The sequence below is a fragment of the Oncorhynchus clarkii genome, chromosome 16, assembly GCF_045791955.1.
Source record: "Oncorhynchus clarkii lewisi isolate Uvic-CL-2024 chromosome 16, UVic_Ocla_1.0, whole genome shotgun sequence".
In the NCBI taxonomy this organism is placed as follows: domain Eukaryota; kingdom Metazoa; phylum Chordata; class Actinopteri; order Salmoniformes; family Salmonidae; genus Oncorhynchus; species Oncorhynchus clarkii.
In genome coordinates, this window is record NC_092162.1 from 65,774,488 (window position 1) to 65,798,793 (window position 24,306).

The 24,306-nt window shown below is 46.9% G+C and overlaps 1 protein-coding gene across 2 annotated transcripts in view; it reads right to left on the minus strand.

Moving 5' to 3' along the window:
- LOC139368934 (rho GTPase-activating protein 39-like) overlaps window positions 1–24,306 on the minus strand; it is a 155,581-nt gene continuing 131,275 nt past the window's right edge. For both annotated transcript variants that reach the window (XM_071108436.1, XM_071108437.1), the window contains 7 exons: window positions 21,370–21,997; window positions 20,839–20,934; window positions 13,431–13,504; window positions 8,246–8,445; window positions 1,917–2,008; window positions 1,431–1,600; window positions 1–242 (listed from right to left, as the gene is read on the minus strand). In XM_071108436.1, the coding sequence (XP_070964537.1) occupies window positions 48–242; window positions 1,431–1,600; window positions 1,917–2,008; window positions 8,246–8,445; window positions 13,431–13,504; window positions 20,839–20,934; window positions 21,370–21,997 (1,455 nt within the window). In that variant the 3' untranslated portion in view covers window positions 1–47. The remainder of the gene's footprint in view (window positions 243–1,430; window positions 1,601–1,916; window positions 2,009–8,245; window positions 8,446–13,430; window positions 13,505–20,838; window positions 20,935–21,369; window positions 21,998–24,306) is intronic.

Sequence of the window (24,306 nt, forward strand, 5' to 3'; positions counted from 1 at the left end):
GCTCCCTCAGAGGAGGCCCTTGATAAAGAGGGATAGAGTTGGCTCCCTCAGAGGATGCCTTTGATGAAGCTGGTGTCCAGGTGAACAATGAGCATGCGTAAGAAGGACATCTCCTTCCTCGTGTTCTCAAAGATTACGCGTGGGTCATCTGACTGGCAGCGGAGACAGTTGGGAGCCATTACCATGGCCAGGTTATTCACGTCCATCTTGGTCTTACTCACATTGACGGGCTGAGCAAACACCTGCAGGAGGGAGAGGGAGAGTGGATGAGTTTAGGGTGAGAGTCAAGGTCAGAGACATTTATGTAGTGTTTGTTGTGTTTATACTAATACATCTAGTTATTATGTAGGTGGAACTTCAAAACATACAGTGACAGATTAAACATTTATAGAGGGACCACGTTGGAAACAAGTGAATTTCACATAAACACGTTATCCCCTGGGTTATAGTCAGTGCATGTTTTTTCCCCCAATAATTCAATCAATCAAGAGAGGAGAGAAAGAAAAAGAGGGTAGACGAGCGAGAGAGAGACCTATAGATGAGTTAGCAGACAATGTCCCGAAAACGATATGCACGCTGGCAGAAGTCTGAGTTGTTGTAGCAAGCAACAATGACAAGTGGGGAACCGCAGGTAGCTCGTTTCAGCTCGTTGTATCTTGTTATTGACACCATGTCTTGTTTTGACGTGTTTTGACTGATGTCACGTCAATGCTAATATGGCAAAAAAAATAGCTAGCTAGCTAACCAACAACTGTAACGATGTATTTGAGAGACAAGTGCTCATTGTGTAAATGTATGTTTTCAATTAAGATTCAGAGAGGAAATATACAGAGTGTACAAAACATTAGGAACATGCTCTTTCCATGACAGATTGATGCGGTGAATCCAGGTGAAAGCTATGATCCCTTATTGATGTCACCAGTTAAATCCACTTCAATCAGTGTAGATGAAGGGGGGGAGACATGTTAAAGGATTTTAAAGCCTTGAGACAGTTGAGGCATGGATTGTGTATGTGTGAATGGGCAAGACACAACATTTAAGTGCCTTTGAACGGGGTATGGTAGTAGGTGCCAGGCGCACTGTGCGTCAAGAACTGCAACGCTGCTGGGTTTTTCACACTCAACAATTTTCCGTGTTTATCAAGAAGCATTGTGGGAAGCATTGGATTCAAACATTGGCCAGCTTCCCTGTGGAACGCTTTAGACACCTTGTAGAGTCCATGCCCTGACAAACTGAGGCTGTTCTGAAGGCAAAAGGGGAGGCAATGCAATATTAGGAAGGTGTTCATAATGTTTTGTACACTCAGTGTAGTTTACATGTTGTCAACAAGCCTTTGATTCTAAAGCTAACCCTCGCCTGTTTGGCTCCACGGTTGCGCAAGTATGGGTTTGTTGCTAAACAACCAAGCCGTCTATATGTCTGAGTGTTACCTGTAAGAAGTTTATAAAGTAGCAGAGCACCAGTCTGCTGAGTTCAGGCAGAGACTGTACCACTCTGATAGCCGCTTCAGGATCCTCATAGTTACTGATGCACTGCTGATAGAAGCTCTGAGGGATGACTGGCTCCTCCAGCTCCCTGTACCACAGCTTCAGCAGAGACGCTAGGGGAGAGAGATGTTCTTATTTTTAAAATAGATTTATTTTTCTGTACATTTGAGAACAATCTTTACTTAATTTTACCAGAACTAAAAAGATAAAAACCAAGCCCCCCCTCCCTCTTTTTCCACTGTACACAGAACCCCTCTGACACCCACACCTCTGTTGTCCCCCAGGCATGATGGAGTGCAGACTGCTCTATATACAGCCTTGACAACATTCTCTAAGAAAAGGTTAGTTTCTCCATTCAAAACAGGCAGCCAAGAGAAGGAATTTAGTGTTTTTGTTTTTATTGTTGAATGAGAGGGATTTATTTCTTACCTGGGACGTTGGGGTCCCCAAGGTTTTCTGGAATATTCCACTGATCCACCTGCAGCTTCAGCGCATTCACCTCGTCAATATCCCCAGGCACCCTGAGGGAAGAGACACACAGCAGATAGGTTTAACAGCTGCTACAGACCAGGAAGTGGTAGGAGATAAAGCGATGTCAACGGAGGACTAGAAGCTGATATACAGTATTATGACAGTGTTGATATTGATTGTTGTAGTGTGATAATACTCCACTAGGTGGTGCAGCAGGTCTTTTAAAAGGAAATTTCACCACTAGCCAGTATTTGGGGTGTTTTTCCAGTCTCCCTACATAATTATGAGTGATGAGAGGGTGTTTCAGACATAATTATGCACTATAGCTGTATTTTTTAATTTACTCGCCGGGAGAGTTCAACCACGGATGTCATTGGTTGATTGAGTCAGCTGTCTGATCCCAAAAATGTGGAGTCAAGTTTTGTAGCAATTATTGTGGTCTTTGTGTTTCTCCGATTGCACGATCACACCGGCAGCGAGTAGATATGGTCATCATTGTTCAATAGAGCCACCGGACTTGTCTCAACCATGTTCCTATCTGCCAGGACATTGCAGTATACTTAGGTTGACTCATTTTCCCTGGCTTTGTAAAGACTACAGCCTGACAGTCATACTTCCTTGTTCTCACCCTCGAAGGCAGGCTTTTCAAAACGGGGGCGGTACTAGTTTACAGGTTCGCAGGAGCTATGTTACCGTGCATTGGACTTGAATATCACAATGAATTGATCAAGAAATTGAAGTCAACACTTTATTGTTTTTTGATGCAGCTGGAATAATTTAGTCACTTGTCAGTACATTTAGTAAAACGCATTATATACTTTTCTACAACAGCTAGCAATGTTTATACCACAATGCAGTTGTGAGCATACTAGGCATTCTATATTATACTACTTCATCAGTACTGAATATGGATGTTGTGTTGGTTGAATGTTCCAGCCAGGTTCCAAAATGTTCTTCATCTGGTGAGCCTCTTCTTGTGTTGGTTAATGGCAGCTGGTTTAGCAGGCTTTGGCGCTGTGGCGATGTTGGCAGGGATGTTGGGTTTGGGGGGCTGTGGCTCCTTGTGGACAACCGTCTGGTTCTTTCTGCACTCCACAGTCAGGTGGACAACCGTCTGGTTCTTTCTGCACTCCACAGTCAGGTGGACAACCGTCTGGTTCTTTCTGCACTCCACAGTTAGGTAGACAACCGTCTGGTTCTTTCTGCACTCCACAGTCAGGTGGACAACCGTCTGGTTCTTTCTGCACTCCACAGTCGGGTGGACAAGCGTCTGGTTCTTTCTGCACTCCACAGTCAGGTGGACAACCGTCCGGTTCTTTCTGCACTCCACAGTCTGGTGGACAACCGTCTGGTTCTTTCTGCACTCCACAGTCAGGTGGACAACCGTATGGTTCTTTCTGCACTCCACAGTCAGATGGACAACCGTCTGGTTCTTTCTGCACTCCACAGTCTGGTGGACAACCGTCTGGTTCTTTCTGCACTCCACAGTCAGGTGGACAACCGTCTGGTTCTTTCTGCACTCCACAGTCAGGTGGACAACCGTCTGGTTCTTTCTGCACTCCACAGTCAGGTGGACAAGCGTCTGGTTCTTTCTGCACTCCACAGTCAGGTGGACAAGCGTCTGGTTCTTTCTGCACTCCACAGTTAAGTGGACAACCGTCTGGTTCTTTCTGCACTCCACAGTCAGGTGGACAACCGTCTGGTTCTTTCTGCACTCCACAGTCAGATGGACAACCGCCTGGTTCTTTCTGCACTCCACAGTCAGGTGGACAACCGTCTGGTTCTTTCTGCACTCCACAGTCAGGTAGACAACCGTCTGGTTCTTTCTGCACTCCACAGTCAGGTGGACAACCGTCTGGTTCTTTCTGCACTCCACAGTCAGGTAGACAAGCATCTGGTTCTTTCTGCACTCCACAGTCAGGTAGACAACCGTCTGGTTCTTTCTGCACTCCACAGTCAGGTAGACAAGCATCTGGTTCTTTCTGCACTCCACAGTCAGGTAGACAACCGTCTGGTTCTATCTGCACTCCACAGTCAGGTAGACAACCGTCTGGTTCTTTCTGCACTCCACAGTCAGGTGGACAACCGTCTGGTTCTTTCTGCACTCCACAGTCAGGTGGACAACCGTCTGGTTCTTTCTGCACTCCACAGTCAGGTGGACAACCGTCTGGTTCTTTCTGCACTCCACAGTCAGGTGGACAACCGTCTGGTTCTTTCTGCACTCCACAGTCAGGTGGACAACCGTCTGGTTCTTTCTGCACTCCACAGTCAGGTGGACAACCGTCTGGTTCTTTCTGCACTCCACAGTCAGGTGGACAAGCCTCTCATACACTTTCTTCACCACCCACTGATTCGACCTCTTGCAGGAGATTTGTTGTACTGCAAGTCTCCTGGAAAGACATGAAGACTGATCATTAGGATGTGTAACCATACAATAAACCATGTTCATCTATAAACTAAAAAGGGTAGAGTAGACTGGTATGCGTTTTGTTTCATTATTGACTCCGAGTGCGCCATTGAGATGGGCTGTTAGCAAAGTTGTGAAAAGTTTGAGTTGACTTGTAGACAGTCTAGTTGTGTACGAGCACCTACAGTTGTTGAGTAGATGCCACCAATAGAGTGAATAGTCTAGAAGGGTATTCTAACAGACCCTCTCCCCTATGCCAAAGAACTGACTGCAAGGGTGTGAAAAGTTTGAGGAACACTTGTCTAGTAGACAGTTTAGTGTATTGGTGAATTTTTTGTTCATGTCAATAGATCATGCATACTAACGTTCACACACAATACCCACCCCCAACAGACACCAGTCAGTCACCCACACCATGCCCTCCTAGCTAATACCTCCCTTTCTCCAATGTCGCCTTCAAGCCTTGCAGTCATAATAGAGACAAAACTACAGTAGAAGTTGTAACCTACTTGTAAACACACCAACTTTGACAACAAGACCTGTTTATGCCTAGCTCCAGTATATTATTTGCTAATCATGGAAAGATTTAGTAGATTTTAGTCAGATTTTAGAAGGTGCATTTAGAAGGTGTCGCTATTCTCTGTTGCGGCGCTTGAATCAAGGCTTTCTGCAGGCTCCAGGAAGTTGAATCAAGGCTTTCTGCAGCCTCCAGGAAGTTGAATCAAGGCTTTCTGCAGGCTCCAGGAATTTGAATCAAGGCTTTCTGCAGCCTCCAGGAAGTTGAATCAAGGCTTTCTGCAGCTTCCAGGAAGTTGAATCAAGGCTTTCTGCAGCCTCCAGGAAGTTGAATCAAGGCTTTCTGCAGCCTCCAGGAAGTTGAATCAAGGCTTTCTGCAGGCTCCAGGAATTTGAATCAAGGCTTTCTGCAGCCTCCAGGAAGTTGAATCAAGGCTTTCTGCAGCCTCCAGGAAGTTGAATCAAGGCTTTCTGCAGGCTCCAGGAATTTGAATTGAAGTATTTTTAAGACCATTTTAATGCCACTTGCATTGCAATGCCAATTTTGAGGTCTGAGCACGGCACACACCTGCCAATGTTCATCTCCAGAAATGAGCCCATGTTGCCAAAAAGTTGTATTTATAGGGCTGGGCTAGCTCTTTCCCGAAAGGCTTATCAGGCAGCCCGAAAGGCTTATTATTATCAGGCAGGTGTGCTATTGCAGCCATGAACATTCTTCTGTAGTCTGACGGATGTAGTAGCATAGCGGCTAGGCTATAGATGGCTGAAGCATGGGGTTGCCCATCTGCATTTGTTTAGGCTACCCCAATGGGCTAATCATTAGCTATATCAAGTGTTCAGAATTGTTATTTCGATACCAATACCAGCTCAATATAATGATACTCAACATTAACGACACCACCGTGAAGAAATGCCTTCAAATAAAATATACAGCACAGTTACTGTATAAAACACGTGGTCAACTCTCCATCTGAAGAGCTAGGCCATTGGGTGTGCATACTTCTCCATCCAGCACTGCTCAAACACACCAGGGTCAGCTTAACAAGGTCCCGTTGAGCAGTTGAGCTGTAGAATCTGGTGTATTTACAACAACATTTTCGACCCTTAGGTCATCAGGCATTCATATCCCAGGTGGGGGTGGAAGGTCCTGTATATAGGGGCAGTACTCAGTGACATAACTTCCTGAAACAAGAGGTAAGAAAATATATAACATCATTTCTAGATAGCTATGCAATTGATTATTGAGCATCTCTAGATGGCAGCTGGCTAATTACATTGCTATTGCTTTGGAATGTTTAGCCAGCGTATTATGAAAGTTAGCTAGCTAGCTCGATTTTGGTTTAGATAAATACATTTAGTTCGCTAGCTCGATTTTGGTTTAGATAAATACATTTAGTTCGCTAGCTAGCTAGCTCGATTTTGGTTTAGACAAATACGTTTAGTTCGCTAGGTAACGTAAGCTACCTTACCTCAGCTTGTCCTCTTTTCTGCTGCACTGATGTTGGCTGATCGGATGCCTTCCCCTTTGAAGTGAAGGGAATATGGAACAGCATCACTTGTCAACGACCGACGACATACCAACTCCATCAGTTGAGACTTCAGTTCCGTTTCAAAATCCTCTGGCTGACAGTGCTGGCTTCAAACAGACATTTTGATATTTCTCACATCAGTTGGATATAAAATTGTTATGAATTTTGGATATTGTGGTTTGCTTACAACCAGGAAATGTAGCTAACCCGTTTATACCGATGCAGAAAATTGCTTTGACACATGATATGTTAATTTCATTAATTAATAACATGAATTAATTAATAACATTTATAGTGAAAGAGAGCAGCTGTGACATTTCTCTTGAAGCTGCCCAGGGAAGACCAGAGCCATGTTTTTAATTCATGGCTCTGGGGGAAACCACGGTATCACTTCAGCATGTTGCCGTGGTCTAGTCCACACATATTGGGGATATATGATCCCAGGTGGACATGGTTATACAACACCACTCAGATATAATTAGTGAGAAAGGTGTTTCATGTCCGCAGACACGGACATAGCAGTGCTACACGTCTGGAGGTATCCTTTACATGGTGACTGATTGTGCCAAGGATAAAAAAACAAGGCAAAATCACTGAGCCACAAGGATAATGCCAGTCATTCCCCTGACACCGGGATCCCTGTCAAGTAGAAATAAATAAACCGTGATGCTCAATAAGAAAACAAAAGTAAAGACAATCCTCTGACAGCAGGGTTTAAAAAAAAACTGTCAGGGTAGAATTCCTGTCAATGTTCAAATCACACACCAGACTGAAGGGAGATGTGAGTGACACAAATGAGAACTGTGACAAAAAGGAACTGTCTTAAAATATGTTTACAGTATCTCACATAATCTCCTGTTTGTTTTATGTACAATCCACAGTCTGTCAGTATGTGATGAGACCTCAGCCAAAGAGGAACTTACACAGAGATGGTGTGCAGAACACTGGGCTCTAAATGTACTTCAATACAAACAGAATGGGAGAGAAAGAGGAAACTCTGCCCACTGTGTTTACTTTCACATACACAGGCATAAAACAATGTCTTTAATCATCGGATGCTTTTATCTGAAACATGAACGGCCAAAAGATTCATTTGGTGGATTTTCATTATTTGCTGTGTGACAGGGATTTAGTCTGTGAATTTGTATCATTTGGTAATGTCAAACATATTAATGTTTGTTTGAACTACCATTTCTCAGTAGGACCACCCAGTCTGTCTGAGCCATGAGCAGGGCTTGGGCCCGAGTTTGTAGGGGTCTTCAGAACGCCAGACATCTGTACCGATGCCCCAGGAGAGGGTCTGAATCAGCGAGAACGGGTTACAGTCATCTCCTCCATTTTTCTTCCACAGCCCAGTCAGTAAGGATTAACCTCCCCAGGTTAACCAGGCAGGGTGTTTGTTTAACTGATTAACATGAGAATAGAGGAGAAAGAGCCTCACTTCCTCCCCTCCCGACCAATGGGAGTCTCTGATGAGGCTGGTCCTATAACGCTGCTGGCCTGGGGCTGGGAGAGAAGGAGCAGAAGAGTTCAGTCTGTCTGTACTGCTAATTACTGCTGAAACAATGGCTCTGACCTAGTCTGGTTCTGCATACCATGTGTGTCAGGGATGGCTATACTGTATTTTCTCCCATGATGCACGCCTGTCTTTCTGTACCCCATAACACTACTTACCCCCTCAAAGTGATCCTCATCTGTGGAGACCGTATCTGGAACCCAAAGTTTATCCAATTCCACCAACATTGCTCTTCTCCCCCCTATCCTTCCACCGTGACGCCCACCCCTTCTCCCAGGAGCCGAGCCTGGTGGTATGGTGATGTGGTGTGACTCCTCACCTGAAGATTCCCTCTGTCTGGGCCCCTCCCAGGGCTAGCACGCACTGAGAAAGCTGCACCTGCACCCAGGGGAGCCTGCGCTCCGGGAACAGCTCGCTCTGGCGCTCCATGATCTCCTCCAGGGCACTGCCGAACAAGGAAGGGGTCACGATGGCATTCCTCCCCTGGTCTAACTCCTCCAGGGTGGGCTTCCTTAGACCCTGTGAGTGGGGAGGGGGTGGGGGTGTGAGTAGGAAAAAGTGACCTGTCCCTAAACACAGCTCTAGAAAGTCTATTGATTTAAGCTTAGAACTGGTTTTAAGCCGACCCTTATCTAGGTACATTGTCTATCTATGTCAGGCCCAGGTCGAGTCACTCACACTACTGTAACTTCCCTACTGCAATCACAGCTGAACTGTAGGTCAGGCCCCTCATATACAGAAGTAGACAGGAGACACCCAGCCATGTTTAAAGCCCAGCTTCCATCTCAGCAGCTCCGAGGGGTTAAATAAGGTTTAAAAGAAAGAATGGCGCTGGAATGTATAGCGGACATTTTAATGGGTCCTGAACAATTCTGCTATTTTGTGTGTTTTTTCCCCCACAGATCTTAACTGTTTTTGTACATAATGTTTCCGCCATCGCTTCCTATGACCATAAAAATAGCTTCTGGACATCAGAACAGCAATCCCTAACCTCGATTTGGATGAACATTTCTACCCTAATGAGTCAGCGGCACATACTGCTTACCCCTGACCCCAATCCCCGACATTCAGACGAAAAATGAACTACAACATAGAGGCCGACGTGCGTGTACCCTGATGAAACTATGGCGACAAGTAAATAATCATCCTCTATCCTCTGTTAAATTGGTGTAATACTAAAGAAGTCTCGAGGTTCTGCTCACCTGAGTTAAAATACCCCATGATGAGCTGTAGACCGTACTATTTACAATTGATCTTTTTTGTATTTACCACCACAAACTGATGCTGGCACTAAGACTGCTCTCAACGAGCTGTGTAAGGCCATGGGCGCTCCTAGTGGCCGTGGACTTTAATGCAGGCAAACATAAATCTGTTTTACCTAATTTCTACCAGCATGTCACATGTGCAACCAGAGGGAAAAAACACTCCAGACCACCTTTACTCCACACACAGAGACATGTACAAAGCTCTCCCTCACCCTCCATTTGGTAAATCTGACCATAATTACATCCTTCTGACTCCTGGTTTCAAGCAAAAACTAAAACAGGAAGTACCAGTGACTTGGTTAAAACCGGAAGTGGTCAGATGATGTGGATGCTACGCTACAGGACTGTTTTGCTAGCACAGACTGGAGTATGTTCCGGGACTCATCTGATGGCATTGAGGAGTTTATCACATCAATCACCATCTTTATTAATAAGTGCATCTACGACGACATCCCCACAGTGACCGTACGTACATATCCCAACCAGAAGCCTTAAATTACAGGCAACATCCGCACTGAGCTAAAAGCTAGAGCTACCACTTTCAAGGAGCGGGACACTAATCTGGACATTTATTTAAAAAATACTGCTACACCCTCCGACAAACCATCAAACAGGCAATGTGTCAATCCAGACACATTGACTGATCGAATCCTACTACACCAGCTCTGGTGCTCGTCGGATGTGGCAGGGCTTGCAAACTATCATTGATTACAAAGGGAAATCCAGCCGCAAGCTGCCCAGTGACGCAAACATACCAGAGCTAAATGCCTACTATGCCCAGTGACGCAAACCTACCAGAGCTAAATGCCTACTATGCCCAGTGACGCGAACCTACCAGAGCTAAATGCCTGCTATGCCCAGTGACGCGAACCTACCAGAGCTAAATGCCTACTATGCCCAGTGACGCAAACCTACCAGAGCTAAATGCCTACTATGCCCAGTGACGCGAACCTACCAGAGCTAAATGCCTTCTATGTTTGAACCATGAGTGACAGCACCAGCTCTGTGTGGCCGGTGTAAGATCATTAAGCAGGATTACCAGGACACGCACTCTGAGCATGTGCTGACCAGCTGGCAAGTGTTTCAAGCAGACCACTATAGTCCCTGTGCCCAAGTATACCAAGGTAAACTGTCTGAATGTCTATCGCCCCGTAGCACTCACATCTGTAGACATGAAATGCTTTGAAAGGCTGGTCATGGCTCACATCAACACCATCATCCCAGACACCCTGGACCCACTCCCAATTTCCATACCACCTCAACAGATCCACAATTGATGCAATCTCAATTGAACTCCACACTGCTCTTTCCCACTTGGACAAAAGGAACACCTACATGAAAATGCTGTTCATTAACTTCAGCTCAGCATTCAACACTAAGGACTGAACACCTCCCCCTGCAACTGGATCCTGGACTTCCAGAAGGGACGCCACTAGGTGGTGAGGGTAGGCAACAGCACATCCGCCACACTGACACTCAACACGGGGGCCCCTCAGGGGTGTGTGCTTTGCCCCCTCCTGTACTCCCTGTTTACCCACAACTACAAGGCCATGCACGACTCCAACACCATCATTAAGTTTGCCGACGACACGACGGTGCTAGGCCTGATCACCGACGACATTGAGACAGCCTATTGGGAGGAGGCCAGAGACCTGGCAGTGTGGTGTCAGGACAACAACCTCTCCCTCAACATCAGTAAGACCAAGGAGCTGATCGTGGACTTCAGGAAACGGAGGGCTGGGCACACCCACATCCACATCGACAGGGCTGTAGTGGAGCGAGTTGAGAGCTGCAAGTCCTCGGTGTCCAGATCACTAAGGATCTATGATGTTCCAAACACACCAACACAGTCGTGAATAAGGCACGACAACACCTCTTCCACCTCAGGAGGCTGAAAATATTTTGGATGGACCCTCAGATCCTCAAAGTTCTACAGCTGCACCATTGAGAACATCTTGCCTGGATGCATCATGGCGTGGTATGGGAACTGCTTGGCATCCGACCGCAAGGCGCCACAGAGGGTAGTGCATACGGCCCGGTACATCACTGGGGCCGAGCTTTCTGCCATCCAGGACCTCTATAGCAGATGGTGTCAGAAGGCCCCTAAAAATGTTCAGACTCCAGCCACCCAAGTCATAGACTGTTCTCTCTGCTACCGCACAGCAAGCGGTACCGATGCAGCAAGTCTGGAACCAACAGGACCATGAACAGCTTCTACCCCCAAGCCATGAGACTGCTAAATAGTTAGTCTGGGTAGCTAGTTGGTTAACTATTTAACTTTCTGCATGGACCCTTTTTGCACAAACTTTTTTTGACTCATTACATACGCTGCTGCTACTGTTTATTATCTATCACTTTATTCCTGTTTATATGTACCTACTGTATCTACCTCAATGACCTGGTACCCCTGCATATCAACTCAGTACTGGTACCCCTGCATATCAACTCAGTACTGGTACCCCGTGTATAAAGCCAAGTTATCATGACTCATTGTGTATTTATTATTACTTGTTTTACTTTTCTATTATTTCTCTATTTTCTTTCTCTCTGCATTGTTGGGAAGGGCCCTTAAGTAATTATTTTACTGTTAGTCTACACCTGTTGTTTATGAAGCATGTGACAAATAACATTTGATTTGAAATATAGCCCCCAGTAAAAGTGCCTGGCCTGGGGCTGCAGTGGGCGTGCTGTGGGCGGGCTGTGGGCTGGCTGCAGTGGGCGGGCTGTGGGCGTGCTGTGGGCGGGCTGTGGGCTGGCTGCAGTGGGCGGGCTGTGGGCTGGTTGCAGTGGGCGGGCTGTGGGCGGGCTGTGGGCTGGCTGCAGTGGGCGGGCTGTGGGCGTGCTGTGGGCGGGCTGTGGGCTGGCTGCAGTGGGCGGGCTGTGGGCGTGCTGTGGGCGGGCTGTGGGCTGGCTGCAGTGGGCGGGCTGTGGGCGGGCTGCAGTGGGCGGGCTGTGGGCGGGCTGTGGGCGTGCTGTGGGCGTGCTGTGGGCGTGCTGTGGGCGGGCTGTGGGCTGGCTGCAGTGGGCGGGCTGTGGGCGTGCTGTGGGCAGGCTGTGGGCTGGCTGCAGTGGGCGGGCTGTGGGCGTGCTGTGGGCGGGCTGTGGGCGTGCTGTGGGCGGGCTGTGGGCTGGCTGCAGTGGGCGGGCTGTGGGCGGGCTGTGGGCGGGCTGCAGTGGGCGGGCTGCAGTGGGCGGGCTGTGGGCGGGCTGCAGTAAGGCTGCAGTGGGCGGGCTGATTACAGGGTGGGACACAACAGAGGACAGGCTGGAGGTTGGGAGATGGCTGCTCTACTGGCTGACTGATGGAGGAGTGGTTTGGTAGGCACAAGCTCAGACTTGAACCCTCTCTTAAGATCCACGTGTCCAGTGGGGATTTGGGAGAGAGCGGGTGACGGAGGGGGTCTAAAGGGTTGTTGTAATGCCCCCGTCTCAGTTTTGGTTTACAGATTAGTGCCTATTTTGCTGAGGATTCCTAACGGCTCAGTGTGATGATTGCTAACACATGTGCGAGCTCCCAGAATGCCTCGCTTCATAGCCGATGCTAACCTCAGGGGCAACACTAACTCACTAGAACAATAGAAACATTCCACTTCTCTTTGTCTGCTGGGAGAGTTGGAGTTCCTAGATCATTTAGATAATTAGAATATAAAACTGCAGCAGAAGGTCTGGAAATGAAATCTCAATTCAGTCCAACAGTGAGCAGTGAGTGATGGAGCAGTGAGTGATCAGTGAGTGATGGAGCAGTGAGTGAGCAGTGAGCGATGGAGAGGTGAAAGATGTAGCAGTGAAAGATGGAGCAGTGAGTGATGGAGCAGTGAGAGATGGAGCAGTGAGTGATGGAGCAGTGAGTGATGGAGCAGTGAGAGATGGAGCAGTGAGAGATGGAGCAGTGAGTGATGGAGCAGTGAGAGATGGAGCAGTGAGAGATGGAGCAGTGAGGGATGGAGCAGTGAGAGATGGAGCAGTAAGGGATGGAGCAGTGAGTGATGGAGCAGTGAGAGATGGAGCAGTGAGGGATGGAGCAGTGAGGGATGGAGCAGTGAGAGATGGAGCAGTGAGAGATGGAGCAGTGAGTGATGGAGCAGTGAGTGGTGGAGCAGTGAGAGATGGAGCAGTGAGAGATGGAGCAGTGAGGGATGGAGCAGTGAGTGATGGAGCAGTGAGAGATGGAGCAACCCCCTCTGTCTTTGTATGACATCCCTCCCTGGCCATTTTAATAGTGTTTTAGGATGACCTTACCTTTTTGCCCCCAGTGACGGCAACCTTCTGCAGCTTGCGGTAGCAGTACTTGGCATAAGTGCTGATTGGCAGGCCTGGAGAGAGGGGAGATGACAGACACCATTACTGACCAATCCTGAGGCAGTAATACAATTCGTTACCATTTTCTATCTGCATGTGAAAGTCCTCAGTGTCAGTTCCACAGGAGTTTGGAGTAATACCCGGGGGTCATAAACCCCACCGACAGAACACCAATGAATCATCAAAACCAAATCTGTTCCCCGCAGGGCATTTTGGATATCAGCTCTGCACATTCCAGGAGAATCCTGCACAGTCACCATGGTGTATTTTTACTGTATTATCGAGCTGCAGGGAGCAGCTGTACCTCAAGGTTAAAGCCACCAAGATATCCAACACCAAGTATTACTATAACAGATAGCAGTACTACTGTTATTAAAGCACTATTACTACTATCATTATTGAATCTGCATTTTTAATTGTGCTTCAACTGCTTCTACTTTAACTGCCAGTCCTACTACTGTATATCAGAACCCTTTTTGGTTCCATGTAGAATCCTTTTGGGTTCCAGGTAGAATCCCTTTGGGTTCCAGGTAGAATCCTTTTGGGTTCCAGGTAGAATCCTTTTGGGTTCCAGGTACAATCCTTTCTGGTTCCATGTAGAATCCTTTTGGGTTCCAGGTAGAATCCTTTTGGGTTCCAGGTAGAATCCTTTTGGGTTCCAGGTAGAATCCTTTTGGGTTCCAGGTAGAATCCTTTTGGGTTCCATGTAGAATCCTTTCCAAGAGTGTAGAATGAGCGACTGAGGTATTGGCCGGCCAAAACATTTTTTTTTCCTGTTGTCCTTACTCTGTGAGAACCAGAGTTCATCTTGGCTGCAGACCCTGGTGCTGAAACTACATGACACAGATTGATGGCAAACAGGTGAAAGTCGTTCACAGCCTGTCCTCAGCAACAAAACAGCAGCATGAGGTTTGGCAGAGGGTTAGCTGAGTTGAGTTTTGAGAAACTACGGGAACCTGAGGCTTTAAAAAGGTTTTGCGAGTATTGTCTCCTATCGTAAGTCAAATGAATCACACACATAACTGACATGGTGTTGATTTCTGGAGGGGGGATTTAACTTTGTTCTTTTTCCTCATCCAAAACGGGAATGAGATGGATTTCAATTATGAGGAAAGGTAATTCAATCACGGGACAACTTTGCGCCTTCATGAAACAACAAAGAGAGAGGAGGGGTGCTGACATATCAAAGTAAGGTCCTCAGGGGGAAGAGGAAAGGAGGGGGGACTTGTTGTGCAGGTCCCAGAGACCAGGCCAGGTAGAGAAAATGGAACACTATGATACAGGGCTGTCGTTCATCAGCCCGCCCAGGTCCTAGTGTTACTGTAGCACTGCATCGGCTCAGAGGACCAGACACCAGACTGGATAATACTACTGGGTCATTCACCTCCGAGCACAGCTGTGAGGGCACATGGCCAAGCAGGCCCCAGCAGGGATAGTCAGAGAGGTGACCGGTCACACAGCCTGATGACCTCAGTCCAGAACAAACACTTTAACTTCTCCTCCTCTTCTGACCAGTGTTGTTACAGTGTTGTCAACATAGTGGATGGAGGACTTTGTAACTGAGAAGAAGAAAAGAGAGTTTTATAGGAGTTGTTTTAGGCAGAAGTCCTCTTTTATTTGGCTGTAAAAACACATATTTAAGAGGCAGGGCAGTGGTTTCACAAGCCCCTGTCTCTGCTCTCTGATCTCTGTGCTGCTGAGGACTGCAGGACACACACATCGCTCTGGCTCAGGACTGCTGCTGGGAACACCTGCTCCAAGATCTGCTCCTTCCTTTTTTCTAGACCTTATTGTCTTCACATCCCTCGTCTTCTCTTATCCTCTTTTATTCACTCCTCTGCCCCTCACAGTCCTTCATTTATTTTCCTCATCTCTAATGGTTTCTGTACTGTTATTCTCTCCCGCTCTCCTCATCTTTCCCTTTTCTCCTCCTTCCTGAGCATTCCCCCCTCTTGCTCTCACTCTCTCTTTCTCTCTCGCTCTCTCTCTTCCTTCCTGAGCATTCCTCTCTCTCTCTCTCTCTCCTTCCTGAGCATTCCCCCCTCTTGCTCTCACTCTCTCTTTCTCCTCCTTCCTGAGCATTCCTCTCTCTCTCTCTCTCTCTCCTTCCTGAGCATTCCCCCCTCTTGCTCTCACTCACTCTCTCTTTCTCTCTCTCTCTCTCTCCTCCTTCCTGAGCATTCCTCTCTCTCTCTCTCTCTCTCTCCTTCCTGAGCATTCCCCCTCTTTCTCTCACTCTCTCTTTCTCTCACTCTTTCTCTCCTCCTTCCTGAGCATTCCTCTCTCTCTCCTTCCTGAGCATTCCTCTCTCTCTCTCTCTCTCTCCTTCCTGAGCATTCCTCTCTCTCTCTCTCTCCTTCCTGAGCATTCCTCTCTCTCTCTCTCTCCTTCCTGAGCATTCCTCTCTCTCTCTCTCCTACTTCCTGAGCATTCCTCCCTTCTCCTGTGTTGTTAGGGTTGGAATGACAAGCATGTGGGAGCGGTGGACTGATTTCCCCTCTTATGTGTCAGATGATGTTACACATAGCCCAGATGAGGCACATAGCCCAGGCAGGGTAGAGGGCTGGCTTGTACCACTGAGCACCACGGTTAAGACCTCAGAGACTGTTATTAAGGCTCTGAGAGATAGAGAGAATCCCGTGTTGACTTTCCACTGCCTGGGGGTCGTAATCCCTATATGATACCACAAGAAGGGGGGGGGGGGGGGGCTACATGGGTATGTGTGTATGAGTCTGTTACCATGGCTGTAAATGTGTTTGTATGCATAAAATAACAGACCGAGAACTAGGGAGTTGATGTGGGGGATGGGGGGCATCTATAAAGCAGGTGACATAAAAGATCAACAGTCTCTTCATTACTCTCCACTTGCAGCCTGTTTGTGTCTGTGGCCTAAGCCTCAGCTGAGTGTCCAATGGGATCCAGCGATCCCACGCTAAACAGGGACAGCCAGGGCCAGAGAAAAGATACAGAGGAAACGGAGAGTATTTGCATACAAATAGTTGGTGGTGTAACGGCCAACCTTTAATCTTCCACAGAGAGGAGAGAGAGGCCCCAGCCACACCACTCCTCTGGCCCACGCTCCCCTTGTACTGGGGGCTTAACTGGGCTTGGCCCACTGTTTCATTTCCAGGACACCCACTGCTGCCACCACAATGCCTGGCTGCCCAGGTCTTCCCAGCCTGTCTGAGGCCCATGGGCCGGCCCCATTGTCAGCCACACGTTCTTAAACGTGCCCCAGAGAGATCGGACACTACCAAAACAAACCCCCTACGCCCTCTTTCTCCTCTTTTGATGAAGAGCTGGATCCGAGGCCCCAAACTGGCGCCCAGAACAATACCCACTCAGCAGCCTGGGCCCAGAGAGGCAGCTGGTGAAGCTCACAAAGATGCCACCTCCCTCCCTTCAAAACATTCCAACGACCATCCCCATCCAATCTCTCCTCCCCTTTATCCTTACCCGTGAAAACACTCACACACAGACAGTAGTTCCTCATGTCCTCAGTGACAACACTCTCACACAGACAGTAGTTCCTCATGTCCTCAGTGACAACACTCTCACACAGACAGTAGTTCCTCATGTCCTCAGTGACAACACTCTCACACAGACAGTAGTTCCTCATGTCCTCAGTGACAACACTCTCACACAGACAGTAGTTCCTCATGTCCTCAGTGACAACACTCTCACACAGACAGTAGTTCCTCATGTCCTCAGTGACAACACTCTCACACAGACAGCAGTTCCTCATGTCCTCAGTGACAACACTCTCACACAGACAGTAGTTCCTCATGTCCTCAGTGAAAACACTCCAGAGTGGATGTGGTGTACAGTGTGACTAACTGTTTTCTACTACAGTAAGGGGAGGAGAGTCAGTCAACAACCATCTCAACCTTCCACAACTCTCCCATTATCTATAGTCTCTTAAATTATGTAGCACAGTGAGTGGACTCTGTCACAGTACTAGTACAGCTGGTAGCACAGTGAGTGGACTCTGTCACAGTACTAGTACAGCTGGTAGTAGCAGAAGGGCGGCTTGGTTACGCTCACTGTGTAGTGTAACAAATTGAACAGAAATGTAGTCTATATAGTTATAATGATTAAAGTTTAATAAGATTTGTTGACAAGCTAGTGTGGCTCATCCTGTCAGCTGGTCTGTGAGTGTTGGTAGGCATAGATTATGTGTAGGCCTACTGCAGCTACGGCTGCATTTCAGATACACGTCCTAGTGGGGAGCATCTCTTTCTTGTGTTATTATATAAAGTGATGGTTGTTGATGTGTAGGGCTACATTTCAGATACACGTGTGTACATTTGAACAGCAGAAAGACCAATCTACCTTGTGTTGTTAGTGCTTTAAACAACAGATAGATTTAAAATGCCCCCCCAGGCATGTCATCCTGGAGCTGGGCCAGGGACTCTCTCTGTCACAGTACTGGTACAGCTGGTAGCAGGGCTGGGGATGACTGTGCGATGTGATGTGGTGTCAGTCTGGGTCTTGGTCTTGGTGTGGTAGACGCAGTGTGTTTGGCCTCAGGGCAGAATGCAGCATCATGAGACCAGCAAAGATGCTGGGACACAGCTGTGAGGAGCCATCTGATTGCTCAAATGAACACACTAGGGCTGTACCTGACTAAAAAATAAAATAAAAATTGGTCAACCAAGAGTGTTCTTTTCTTTCAACCAATAGATTGGTCAACCTTTTTAAACGTGTATTTTTCCATATATAGACACAGCGTATGTGTTTAATAAAATCAACTATATGCACTGAATTTGTCCAAAAAGTACGTGTTACATTTTGAATGCTTAGTAGGACAGGAAAATGGTCCCTACTGCCTCTGATCTGGCGGACTCACTAAGCACATGCTTCATTTGTAAATTATATCTTAGTGTTGGAGCGTGCCCCTGGCTAGCTGTACATTTAAAAAACAAGAAAATTAGGCTGTCTGGTTGGATTAATATAAGAAATATTCAATTATTCATACTTTTACATGTACTTTTGTTACTTATGTATATTTTAGAAATTATATTTACATTTAATACTTAATATATATTTAAAAGCAAATACTTTTAGACTTTTACTCAAGAACTATTTTACTGGGTGATTTTCACTTTTACTTGAGTCATTTTCTATGAAGGTATCTTTACTTTTACTCAAGTATGACAACTGGGTACTTTTTCCACCACTGTACGAGACACAGAGAGAGCTGGGGTGAGAGTTTGTCACTGACCATCCTGAGAGAGACTCTAGCTGTCGAACCATTACAGAAAGTAGCAGTGGTTTGAGGTAGGAAATACACTCACTTACCTAACAGCTACTTTATAACAAACAGCTACTACTTTATGTATAGCCATGGAATGCTTTGAAAGGCTCACATCCACACCATCATCCCAGAAACCCTGGGCCCACTCTAATTCGCATACTGCCACAACAGATCCACAGATGACACAATCTCTATTGCACTCCACACTGCCCTTTCCCACCTGGACAAAAGGAACACCTATGTGAGAATGCTGTTCATTGATTTCAGCTCAGTGTTCAACACCCTAGTACTCTCCAAGCTCATCACTAAGCTAAGGACCCTAGAGTCGACGTAGTGGTATCTCTTATTGAGTCTTGCAAGGTGGTGTCTGTTATTGAGTCTAGGTAGTGGTGTCTCCTATTGAGTCTACGTAGTGGTGTCTATTATTGAGTCTAGGTTGGGGTTGTCTCTTATTGAGTCTAGCAAGGTGGTGTCTGTTATTGAGTCTAGCAAGGTGGTGTCTCTTATTGAGTCTACGTAGTGGTGTCTCCTATTGAGTCTACGTAGTGGTGTCTCCTATTGAGTCTACGTAGTGGTGTCTCCTATTGAGTCTACAGTGGTGTCTCCTATTGAGTCTACAGTGGTGTCTCTTATTGAGTCTACGTAGTGGTGTCTCCTATTGAGTCTACGTAGTGGTGTCTCCTATTGAGTCTACGTAGTGGTGTCTCTTATTGAGTCTAGCAAGGTGGTGTCTATTATTGAGTCTAGCAAGGTGGTGTCTGTTATTGAGTCTACGTTGGGGTTGTCTCTTATTGAGTCTACGTAGTGGTGTCTCTTATTGAGTCTAGCAAGGTGGTGTCTGTTATTGAGTCTAGCAAGGTGGTGTCTCTTATTGAGTCTACGTAGTGGTGTCTCCTATTGAGTCTACGTAGTGGTGTCTGTTATTGAGTCTAGCAAGGTGGTGTCTCCTATTGAGTCTACATAGTGGTGTCTCTTATTGAGTCTACGTAGTGGTGTCTCCTATTGAGTCTACGTAGTGGTGTCTCCTATTGAGTCTACGTAGTGGTGTCTCCTATTGAGTCCAGGTAGTGGTGTCTCTTATTGAGTCTAGGTAGGTGGTGTTTTATTGAGTCCAGGTAGTGGTGTCTCTTATTGAGTCTAGGTAGTGGTGTCTCTTATTGAGTCTAGGTAGGTGGTGTTTTATTGAGTCTAGATAGTGGTATCTCTTATTGAGTCTAGGTAGTGGTGTCTCTTATTGAGTCTAGGTAGTGGTGTCTCTTATTGATTATATGAAGGTGGTGTCTCCTCTCACTCTACAGAGAGGTCCCCTCAGCCATGGCCTGGACAGCATTACTAATGCTCTTTAGGCCAGAGGGTTAGGAGGAGACCGGGCCAGGGACTCCTATAACATGGCTATCTGCCTGCTAATCCCTGCCTGGCAGTGTGTGTGTGTGCCAGCCTGCCCAGCAGGGCAACAGAGATAAAGCACAGAGGGAAACACGTTACCCCAGATTTTGTTCCTCAAGGCTCCTTTGTGTGGTTCTGCTAATCTTATTTAAAGAGTCTAGTACTGATGTAAATGTGTGCAATACTTTCAATTGTCAATCTCATATAGAAAGAAACATACGTTGGTACAGACTATCACTAACATTTCAAATGACTAAATAACCTTAGCGCTAACCCTGACCTTAACCCTTATCCTAACCATAAACTTAACCCTAACACTTAATCAAAACTTTTACTCCAACTCTTATTCAAGCCTAACCGTAACCTTAGCAACCAGTTGCTTATCAACAGATGGCATGACTACCAACAAACTATATGTGGAGCATCTACTAATGGAAAATCCGGACTATCCACATAAAGTGTTATCATTGGTTAATATTTTCTGTGAATGTCGGCCTGCCGGCTGTAAGATGGGGACACTGTGAGGACTACTTTGGAAGTGTTTTAATTAATACTTGTAACTGCTATCCTCTAGGAACACATTCTACATATTTTTGTATATGTTTTTCACCCAAATTAATTTAATTCAACTGTTATTCCTCCCTCTTTTTATTCTGTGAATGAAGTGTTACTGTAGTGAACAAGTGTTAATGTAGTGAAACTCACCCTCTTCCTCTTCCTCGTTGTTCTGCTTCCTCTTCTTCCGGGACTTTGAATTCTTCTTGGTCTTCATGTCCTGTTGTTCCATAATGTGCTGCATGACTGTAAATGAAGTGGTGAGGAGGACGGAAAGACAAAATGTTCTTTTGATTAAAGATTTGTCGCAATAACGCTCTCCCCAGTGCCTAGGTCTGAAAAACAGATGACGGTGTTTTGTGCTGGGCTCTCTCAACTTTGACCCTGCTTCCACTCCATTTTTTTTTGGTCTCACTTTTCCAGTGCTGCATCCTGTTTGATCTGGCCCGAATCCCAGATAATAATAGCTGGAAAACCAATATCAACTGTCTGTTTTTGAACTCACGGGAATACCGGATACATAAAGACACCTCTGGATGCACCCAAGTCTAATCAAACAAATAAATCATATTTCGAAACCACCAGCTACAGGAAAACACCTTCACCAACCCATAATCCATAGATGTACTGTATATAAATAGTACAAACATTTTTATCAATAGAAGCAGTTTTGACACTCACTCTTCTTGTCGTTGGAGGGCTCCAGGTGTGTCTGGATGTACCCCTCAAGGTAGCTTCTGAACTTGGGCGAGGGGGAGAAGAAGGACAGGCTGATGGCCATGAATTCCCAGCCGGCCTCCAGGCTCCTCAGGCTCAGGTTGTCAGTGGTCTGTCTGACCAGCTGGACGTACAGCTCATCCCTCAGGGCCTGCATTCCCCAGCACTTAGTGACCACCAGCAGGGCGGTGTGACGGCGCTCCAGCCGGGCCGGACGGTCCCCCATGTAGCCCTGAATCAGCTTGAACATCTCACAGGCCTCCTTCTTGACAGTGCGGTCGCTGGTGATCAGCATGGGCTTCTTGATGGAGCCTCTGTTCCAGGAGAGCATGTTGGCGATGGAGACGCGGCGGCGGAACAGGCCCTGCGTGTGCAGGTTCAGGTTCTTACTGGCCCAGTCCACCATGTTGGTGTCTGGAGGAGGTTTACAGAGGGTGGTGTAAGGGTACTGGTATCCCACACTGCCGCCTCCTCCTCCCCCACCTCCCCTCCTGTCTCCAGTCACTTTGACTCCATGAGGGGTGCCCCTGTGTCCATTACCTCCGCCTTGTGACGAGATCTCCGACTGGGCCTTGGAGTCCAGTGTTCCTGCCTGGAGAAGAAGATCCAGAGGGAGAGGAAGATTTAGCAAGGCATAGACATAAACGCTACAGCTGGAATCATATGTGAATTACTGTCTGTTGATGACACGTGTCTAATTCTGTAAACATACAGTACATTGAGCATGTGACTTATGGTGTGTGTGTGTGTGTGTGTGTGTGTTCGTCAGTGTGCGTACTGTAGAATCAATTTACTAATGTCCCCTAAAGCGTTAACAGAGTAGAATCTGGAATCATTCATGCAGATCACACTCTAGAAATAGGTGACCCAGTGTGGCTTTCACATCTAAACACATGTATGGTAACATAACAACCATCCCCCACTCTCTGTAGCCTTCCTCTGGCTGCTTCCATCCCCCACTCGCTGTAGCCTTCCTCTGGCTGCTTCCATCCCCCACTCTCTGTAGCCTTCCTCTGACTGCTTCCATCCCCCACTTTCTGTAGCCTTCCTCTGGCTGCTTCCATCCCCAATTCTCTGTAGCCTTCCTCTGGCTGCTTCCATCCCCCACTCTCTGTAGCCTTCCTCTGGCTGCTTCACCTTCCATCTCCCACTCTCTGTAGCCTTCCTCTGGCTGCTTCCCTTCCATCCCCCACTCTCTGTAGCCTTCCTCTGGCTGCTTCACCTTCCATCCCCCACTCTCTGTAGCCTTCCTCTGGCTGCTTCACCTTCCATCTCCCACTCTCTGTAGCCTTCCTCTGGCTGCTTCCCTTCCATCCCCCACTCTCTGTAGCCTTCCTCTGGCTGCTTCACCTTCCATCTCCCACTCTCTGTAGCCTTCCTCTGGCTGCTTCACCTTCCATCCCCCACTCTCTGTAGCCTTCCTCTGGCTGCTTCCATCCCCCACTCTCTGTAGCCTTCCTCTGGCTGCTTCCATCCCCCACTCTCTGTAGCCTTTCTCTGGCTGCTTCCATCCCCCACTCTCTGTAGCCTTCCTCTGGCTGCTTCCATCCCCCACTCTCTGTAGCCTTCCTCTGGCTGCTTCACCTTCCATCCCCCACTCTCTGTAGCCTTCCTCTGGCTGCTTCATCTTCCATCCCCCACTCTCTGTAGCCTTCCTCTGGCTGCTTCACCTTCCATCCCCCACTCTCTGTAGCCTTCCTCTGGCTGCTTCACCTTCCATCGCCCCAAAACACTTCCACTGCCACTTCCCTTTACCAAATACAAATGAAACTACACTGAACAAAAATATATACGCAACATGCAACAATGTAAAAGATGTTGTCCCAATCCTCTTCAATGACTGTGTGAAGTTGCTGGAAAGTCCCAACTTTGACATTAGCAAATCGCTGGTCGCATCCGACGCCAGACATTCATCCGTGAAGGGCACATTTCTCCAGCAGCCATCGAAGGTGAGCATTTGCCCACTGAAGTCGGTTACAACGCCAAACTGCAGTCAGGTCAAGACCCTGGTGAGCACGACGAGCACTCGGATGAGCTTTCCTGGGACGGTTTCAGACAGTTTGTGCAGAAATTCTTCAGTTGTGCAAACCCACAGTTTCAGAGGGGTCTCAGATGATCCCAGCAGGTGATGAATCTGAATGTGGAGGTGCTGAGCTGCCGTGTTGACACTGCGGTTGTGAGACCGGTTGGACGTACAAACAAATTCTCTAAAGCGACGTTGGAGGTGGCTTATGGTAGAGAAATTAACATTCAATTATCTGGCAACAGCTCTGGTGGACATTCCTGCAGTCAGCATGCCAATTACACGCTCCCTCAAAACTTGAGACATCTGTAGCATGTGACAAAATATCATATTTTAGAGTGGCCTTTTGTTTGCCCCAGCACAAGGTGCACCTGTGTAATGATAATATTGTTTAATCAGTTTATTGATATGCCACACCTGTTTGGTGGATTTATTATCTTGGCAAATGAGTAATGCTCACTAAAAGCAATGTTTTGTGCACAATATTTGAGCGAAATAAGCTTTTTGTGCGTGAGGAACATTTCTGGGATCTTTTATTTCAGCTCATGAAACATGGGACCTACACTTTACATGTTGCATTTAGAATTGTGTTCACTATACTTTCACAAATCTAATAACATGAGTTTGATTTGTTCCCTTTATGCAATGAATCATATCAAATCCCAAACGGCCAACATTGTTCTCCCTTTAGAACATCCAGGTAATTCATCACAATCATATCAATAGTGAGTTTGCCTCTGAACCAACACTAATGTCTTACCAAAGGCTTTTTCAAACTCAATTACATGGCCTAAAGAAGAACAAACAGTAATATAACCAACAATAACCTTGAAAGATGGGCTTTTACATTCATACTCATATGACCTCATATTTACAAT